Source organism: Hipposideros armiger, unplaced genomic scaffold (genome assembly GCF_001890085.2).
Source record: "Hipposideros armiger isolate ML-2016 unplaced genomic scaffold, ASM189008v1 scaffold_23, whole genome shotgun sequence".
Lineage (NCBI taxonomy): Eukaryota > Metazoa > Chordata > Mammalia > Chiroptera > Hipposideridae > Hipposideros > Hipposideros armiger.
The window spans coordinates 6,715,590-6,724,121 of NW_017731373.1; the positions used below are offsets into that span (position 1 = coordinate 6,715,590).

The following is an 8,532-nucleotide window of genomic DNA, read 5'->3' on the forward strand; positions in this document are numbered from 1 at the left end:
CAATTTTTTTTTAGAATGAAGTTAGAACTGTCAGCGGCTGCTGGCTGCTCATGCTGGCTGCTGGCTACACATGGTAGCCCATGGCAACCCACTGCCGCAGGAGCTGCAGCCTATGCCATCGCCTCATGGCAACTCAGCTCCAGGTTAAGCTGTTGTTCAGCACCTTAGCTGTAGAGGACAGCGTCACTGGCCCTCATATGTGGGATCCGTACCGGGGCCCTCTGGTGTCCCAAGCCAGTTCTTAACCAATGTGCCACTCGGCCGGCCCTGTTTTTATTTTTAAAGTTAATGGAACAATAATATATTTTTCAGTACACCCTAATTCCATCATTGTTAGGGTGTGGTAATGACCAAAAATTTCAAGATAATTTTGGAGTTTATATACTATGCTTTGTTATTGGCTTTAGTTTACAGTCATTCTGAATGCTTTATATTTTTAAAAACAGTTTTAGATTTACAGAAAAATTGAGCAGGTCATACAAAGATTTCCATATTCCTTCCCTCACCTCTTACCTCTTACCCAGCATGCAGTTTTTTCTGTTATTAACATCATGCATTAATGTGGTACATTTCTTAAAATTTATGAACCAATATTGATACATTATTATGAACAAAAGTCCATGGTTTACATTAAGGTTCACCCTTTGTGTTATACAGTTTTATGAATTTTGACAAATATAGAATGTCATGTATCCACCATTACAGTATTATGTAAAATTGTTTCATCACGATAAAGTCTGTGCTTCACCTATTCATCCCTCTATAACCCCCACTATGCCCAACCTCTCGTAGTGACTTGTCTCCTTACTATGTTTATAGGTTTGCCTTTTGAAGAATGTCGTATATTTGGAATCATACAATATGTAGCCTTTTCAGACTAGCTTCTTTGACTTAACAGTATATGGATTCAATTCTAAAGCCAGGAAAAAAGTTTTTATTTTCTGTGTTTCTGTCTAGCCAGTTGATTTACCCCCCAGTTTTTTTTTCTTTTTACCTTTTGACCCCCATTCACCCATTTCTCCCATTCCCCATCCCCATTCCCCACCTGTGGCAACCACCAGTTTGTTCTCTGTATGTACGAGCTTAGTCTTTTTTTTTTTTTTGGTTTTAGATTCCACATATGAAATAGATCCAATGGTATTTGTCTTTCTCTGACTTATTTCACTTATCATATCCATGTACCTATTGGCATCTGTATGTCTCCTTAGAAAACTACCTGTCATATAACAGCAATCTTAATAAGCCAGTATACGAGTGTAATTAAGGACAGAAAGATGGAACTACATAACACTGATCTTTGCTCTGCCTTGAATGCATTCTGGTGCCTTGGCAAGTCATTTAACAAAAACGTTTTTCTTATTTGCAGAATGGAAATGATTTAACCTAAATTTTATAGGGTAACGTAAGGGAGATGAGACATTTGTTTTGGACAAACATTCTATAAAAATGTTAAGTGGTTTAGTTGATCTTATATATTTAACTCTTTCAGCTATTAAATAATAGAAGAAAATGGAATGGAATATGATATCATCATGGAACAGTCTGATGATTCAATAATAGTCAACCATAATGATTCCGAAGATTCGAAAACAGATTCTCAGGTAATTTGAGGTAGGGATTCAACTGGAAACTATTTCTCATTCTAAGGGAAAACAGCATGCCATTTAACAACGTTTATGCTCAAGGAATAGTGTTATATTTAATGTAGTCAAGAATTTCATCATGTTATTATCTGCAATTCTATGATATATTTATTTTATATATTCATAACAATTTATACACAAGGAAAAATCTGTATGTTGAATTATATTTCATCATTTCAGGTTGCATTTCTATGGACAATTTTATTTCAATAAAGTTGAAATAAAATATAATAAAAATCAACAATTTTGTTTAAGAACTGCTTTCTGTCTGTATCAGTGTGAATTGACAACTGTTGCAAAATGTAAAGTAAATAATTAATTGAAAAAAATGAATTTCCATTTTTATTATAAGCATTTTATTTTTTTAAATTGTAACATTATATTTTATAAACACCCAAGTTATTTTTTAATTTTTTTGCAAAGCATCCAACCTATATGGACTCCAGGGATCCTTCCTTTGGACAAAATGACTCTGGTAGAGTTTTACCCATCAATAGTCATGAAGCAGATAATTCACTCACATCACAGAATATACCAGGGCCACTGACTCAAGCACAGACCCTTTCTGCGGAGCAATTCCACCTAGTGGACCAAAATGGGCAGCCTATTCAATATGAACTTCAGTCATTGGGGGATTCTAATTCACAAATGGTGAGTATATTTTATAAATAACCAGTTTTGTGCTATTTGTAAATATATATTTGTATTAGTCTTACTATAATAGATGACTTTAATTGCTTGACACGTTGACTTACATTGCTTTAAATAATACTGTTTTCACGACATTTATTATTATTTTTTTTCATTTTAAACAAGTTTATTTAAATAACAAGACACTTGACTTGAAGGAAAACTAGCTAGGATTTATTTGTTTTAGAGTAACTTATCCCTACTTAAAAACAGATTGCTGTACATGTAACAGCTATGTATATAATAAAGTTATAAAGTTGTCCTTGGTTTTACAATGATACATGAAAAACAATAAAATTCTCCAATTGAAGAAGGTATGCAAGGATTTTTATGTTTTTCTTTTTTTGTTAAACACTGAGAGTAAAATAACTTACTGTAATATAAAGATAAGAGCTGAATGAGCATGCCACTAACGGAGCAAGGGGATGTTTTCACAGAACCAGTATTTTTTCCCATCCCATCTCCATTTGATGTCGACCAAAACATGCCATTGGTCATTTAGTTAAAAAAATGCAAACGTCTGTGCATATACATTAGTTATTTTATGTACAATAAGTCCCCGACTTAAGAATGAGTTCCATTCCAGGATTCGTAAGTCGGATTCGTTCGTAAGTCCGACAAAGTGAGTCTTATATGCGAGGTCCGTTTCATATCTGTGAAAGTTTGTAACTCGAATGTTCGTAAGTCGGGGACTTACTGTACAATAATAGAATGGGGAAGGGGAAAATGAAAGAATAGAGAAAACTATACTGTAGTAGAATGTGGTGGAACCAAATTGCGGTTTTCTAATTGAGACTGTCTTGGGTGGAGGAACTGATTTCTAAAGTAAAGTAGCAGGTATCGTTTTTAGTAGACACCTGTCTGCTGCTGGAACACATAAAATTGTATCTTCATCCTCCATTTCCAACTGTGCAGGTGTGTGTTTCATTGATTGTATAACTGTCAAGTCAAAACCTGAACTGTCTCATTGGTAAACCCTGTCATTCATAATAGGTTTTCATTCGTTTACAAAGTGGTGTATACCTCTTAATCTTAAACTGCATCACAGAACGATCCTGCCCTCCACCTTCAAGTTAATATGATCGTTATCCTCAGTCTTGACTCCTTCTTTGGCTTCTTCTCTGCCATGGTGAGCGCGGGAGTCTCCTCAGTTGCTGCTTAGCAAGAGGTCCCAGGTCTGCACTGAATGAGCACACAAGAAGCACCAGGAGCGGCAGAAGCTCCATAACATGCATTTTTAAGTTATGTAAGGATTTTAGAAGATTTCCTTTCAGGACTACAAATAGTACTTCAAACCAGTCACTATGTCTAGGCACACGGGTGCTTTGAGATCAGTTGGAAATGTAACATAATCTGTAACGAGTGCTAAAGTGCCCAAGTTAACATATAACTTACATTTACTTTTTTATATATACATTTCTCTGAAGTCAAGGTTATTGCTTTATTAACATCTCAGCCATTGATTTACATGCCACATGCTAGTATGCTTTCTTGAAGAAAAAGCAGTGGAAGAACCAATGGTTTACTGGAAATTAGACATACCTTTGTTGATCTTTGTAGGCAGATATATATATGTGTCATGTGAATAACAATGCATAAAGATGAAAATGCCGCTTTAAACTGTGCCAAAAGCATTTATGACCAAATTTATAGTTTGAGTAGAAGAAAAGAAAGATGGTTTTGATTTAAACAAAGAAAATTACTGAGAAAAACTTCCATTGCTCTCTGATTAATAAGAACATACTTATATTAGTAATATTATGAAGACTAATGTATCTCTTTTGTTTACCTGTATTTTCCAACGTTTTTACAATGAATATTTATTAATTTCATTATAAAAATTATTTTTAAAGTAATATCTTCAATTATAAACTATACTACAACTAAGCAACCATTTTACCAAAATTAATTCTTGTCTGTGTTTCTAGTCTAGAGTGTTCTAGAGTTAATCCCTGACCTTTTGCTCCTTTATAATCCAGCTAAATGCTGGTGTTGAGAGTAATTTGGTTGAGAGGTGGCTAAGTGTAGACAAGTCCTTTTTGTGTATGTTCAGGCTGAACAAATTTCTGGACCTACTTCAGGACTGAAATGCAAAGTAAGGGTAAGCTTCTGTACCCATACTGCATCACCAGCAGAGGTTAATATGTAACAAATAATCTTGATGTGAACCAACTACATTTTAATGTTTCCTGTCCAGAGGGAAATACTTTTGTAATCTCTCCTGTTATTTGACATTTACTCTTGTTTCTCTCAGAACATTTAGAAAGTCTGTATGTTCTGATAGAAGGATCAAGGAGTCTAAATGTATAAAGAGTTAGCGTTTTATACACAGTACCTTTTCTAAAAATCATGTTAAAGTTGTTTATTCAACTTTTAAGAAAGAGTGGTCTTCTCTTTGTAATTGTATTAAATTTTCTATACAGATTGATTATACACGTGATTTTACATTGTTTGGGGTAAGAGATGATAGAGAGTTATTTAAAGGTATGAAATAGGAAACGTGGCATGTAACATGGAAATAAATGTAAGAAACATAGAGTGTAAGAAAGTATTTTCTTCAAAGAACTAAAGGTCAGAAAGTGGTAATATTCTGGTAAACAGTGGAACTTTTTGGTTTTTTTGTTTAATAGATTGTACTTTTTAAAGATTTTATTGAGGAATTGGGGGAGGGGAAAGTGCTGGGGAATCAGGGGAAGGGAAACAGACAAGTTGCTGTTGTTTTGTTCTTTAGTCTTAGTTGTGGAGAATGTTGCTTCACTGACCCAAGCTGGCACCATCATTGCGCTCTTCCCAGGTGAGGCAGATTAGTCGCCGGCCTCTGGATGGCCGCTCACTGCGGCTGCTGGCCACTCACGCTGGCTGCTGGCTACACATGGTAGCTTATGGCAGCCCACTGCAGCAGGGGCTGCAGCCTACGCCGTCGCTGGCGACCCACGGCATCCCAGCCCCATGTCGAGCTGCCGTTGACCATCTTAGCTGCAGAGGGCAGTGTCACTGGCCCTCATATGTGGGATCCCAAACCGGGGCCCTCTGGCATCCCACGCCAGTTCTTAACCAATGCGCCACTCGGCCGGCCCTAGATTGTACTTTTTTAGAGGAGTTTTAAGTTCACAGTAGAATTGCATGGAAGATACAGAGATTTCCTATATCCCCTGCCTCCCTCCAACCCAAATGTATAATCTCTCCCATTATCAACATCTTCCACCAAGTGGAGCTTTACCACTTATCAGTTGTGAGACTTTGAAAAAATTTTTTTATCTATCTCAACGTTTTCATCTCTAAAATGAGGGAAAGAATGGTATTGACCATAGAGGGAGGCATGTCTTTAATAACTTAATTAATAATTCTCTTAAATTATTGTAGGCTTATGTATTTAATTTCTTTTTTAATGTTTCCAAGATGATTGTTGCTAGCCCATCAGAAAATGGACAGGTGCTTCGTGTAATTCCATCTACACAGACAGGAATGGCACAAGTGATAATACCTCAGGGGCAGCTTGTGGATGTAAATAGTCCTCTGGGTGAGTAATAATGGGATATAGGGGATTTTAGAATGTTTTAGAGAAGAAATGTATATTTAGGAAAATCACCTCATGAAAGTCACTGCTAAAATTGATCTCTTTGGGTAAGATTGTAAACTGAGTAATTAGAAAAAGTTTCTTAGCCCAAATAAATTTCAAGTTCATTTTTCAACTCTTGTCTAGGTTAGCTGTCTATTTCATTTTGGAATTCTGTGAAGCTGGTTGACTCTTGCTTCCTCCCAAATGACCAGTGAGCATAAAATAAATTATTCTTAATTATAATAGCAGTAATAATAACAGCAACAATAACAAGTTAGTGCTAATAGCTACTGGAGAAGAGTTTACATTTGTATTTTTATCAATATTATTATTAGCTACGTGACTTACTTTAACAATTCTTTCCATGCTCTTTGCTCTTTTCCTCTTTTCTTTGTTTGTTCAGATTGACAAAGAGACTCATAGTCCCAATTTCTTTTTATTTTATTCTTTCTTTACCTGTTTAATAATATGTCTATTAGCTCTCTTCCTTTTTTTCCCCTTGCTTTTCCATCTATTTGAATCTCTTGTCTAACATAGCTGTACTGTTTTGTATTCATTCATAGTTAATGATTTAGAGTAGATATTTTTACCTTAGTGATATGATTCTTTGTCTTTGTTAACAGTGATTAAAACTTAAGAAAAAAAACATAGTTTGCACAAAACATTATAAACATGGTACAGAAACAAAAAGAGTCAGTTTTACATTTTCCTATTATAATGTGAAACTGTTAATAAACAATTACTTCTACCACTCTTATATTCAAGCTGTTCAATATAAGTTCCAAAAACTTGTTTGCAGAATTTCAGTGGTCAGTATTATAATTGGAAAGTAAAAAAGATTATCAGAGAAATCCTCAATAAAGCATTGTAAGTTTTGTTATCTTTAGCTCCAGAGCTTATTTTCCTTTTCCTATTTCAAATACATAAGTTCTAGTTAATTACATTCTCATGGACTTATTCAAGATACTAATGTTGCATTGTTCTTGTTATTGTTGTTAAGAGTCCTCTGAAGAAAAACCCAGCGACAGAAACTTACCAACTGTAAGAGTGGATGCTCTAGCAGACAATAACAGCAGTTACATTCTTCATCCTCAAGCATCCCTCACATTACGCAAAAAGACAGTGACCAGGTGAGTCAGTGGGAAGGAGAAGCTCATCTTTTGATATCACCATGGAAATATTTTTAAATTACTACATCTAAAGCTGGCTGACTAGAAAAGATCTATAGACTAAAATTCAGGAAACAGAATAACTATCATCAAATTAACGAGTATTTTTAATTATTTTAATGGCATCTTGGCAACAAGGAGACTGTAGAAGCTATAAATGTCAAAAGTGCTGCTTTTCCTAGTGACATTTGCCTGTGATCTTTTGAAGCCACCTGAAAACATCTGACACGAATAGAGTTTTTAGAGTAAAGAAATATTCATTCTAATTTGTAAAATTTTCAATGGTTTCTTCACATTTTTATGCACTTAATACCTCTGTGGTAAAATGTTCAAAATGTTTTTTGTTAACATCTGTTTCAGCTTTTATTTTTGCCTTATAATAACTATAATAATTTAGGGAAATATAGACATGGTAGGAGAACTGACTCTGGGTGGTGAACATACAATGTGATATATAGGTGATGTATTACAGAATTGTACACATGAAACCTATGTAACTTTACTAACAATTGTCACCCCAATAAACTTTAATTAAAAAAAATATATCTATATAGGGGCCAGCCGAGTGGCTCAGTTGGTTAAGAGCTCGCTCAAGAGTGTGAACTCTGAGCAAGTGTTTCGATGCCTGGCCTGAGCTGAGCTGCTGCTGCTGAGCTGCCAACAGGTGGCAGGATGGTTCAGCTAAAAAAACAACAACAACAACGACACACACACACACACACACACACACACACACACACACACACACACACGGTTTTTGTATGTATATTCTTTTAATTGTTCTCTGAAAATATTTTTAAATTAACACAATATGACATTTAGTCTTAGAACTTGACATATATTATTCTTTTTTTTTTTTTTAAGATTTTTATTGGGGAATTGGAGGGAACAGCATTGGGGAATCAGGAAAAGGGGAACAGACAAGTAGCTGTCCTTTTGTTCTTCAGTCTAGTTGTGGAGGATGTCGCTTCACTGGCCCATGTTGGTATTATTGTTGCGCTCTTCCCAGGTGAGGCAGATTGGTTGCCGGCCACTGGAAGGCCTCTCACGGCAGCTTTTGGCAGTTTGCTCCGGCTGCCGGCCACTCCCGTCGGCTGCCAGCCACTCACAATAGCTTATGGTGGCCCACTGCAGCTTCACTGCAGCCTATGCCGTCGCCAGTGACTCACGACAGCCCAGCACCTGGTTGAGCTGTTGTTCACCATCTTAGCTGTAGAGGGAACAGCATCACTGGCCCTCATGCGGGATCCAAACCGGGGCCCTGCTGCTCAGAGCTGGCATCCTAAGCCAACTCTTAACCAATGCGCCACTCAGCCCATAATATGTTATTCTTAACAAGTCACTTGGGGATGTTTTATTACCTTATTTTTTTATTTTTTTTAATTTTTTTAAAAGATTTTTATTGGGGAATTGGGGGGATGGGAACAGTGCTGGGGAATTGGGGAAAGGGGAACAGACAAGTTGCTGTCGT

General features: G+C 36.1%; 1 protein-coding gene and 1 pseudogene across 1 annotated transcript in view; one reads left to right on the forward strand and one right to left on the reverse strand.

The window, feature by feature from the left end:
• The window catches only part of CARF (calcium responsive transcription factor), a 52,686-nt gene that overhangs the window by 9,608 nt on the left and 34,546 nt on the right, over positions 1-8,532 (forward strand). Inside the window, exons 3-6 of the mRNA XM_019635617.1 lie at positions 1,490-1,601; positions 2,067-2,294; positions 5,733-5,853; positions 6,893-7,022. Coding sequence (XP_019491162.1) covers positions 1,515-1,601; positions 2,067-2,294; positions 5,733-5,853; positions 6,893-7,022 — 566 coding nt within the window. The 5' untranslated portion in view covers positions 1,490-1,514. The remainder of the gene's footprint in view (positions 1-1,489; positions 1,602-2,066; positions 2,295-5,732; positions 5,854-6,892; positions 7,023-8,532) is intronic.
• LOC109379190 (small ubiquitin-related modifier 2 pseudogene) lies at positions 3,180-5,273 on the reverse strand (annotated as a pseudogene).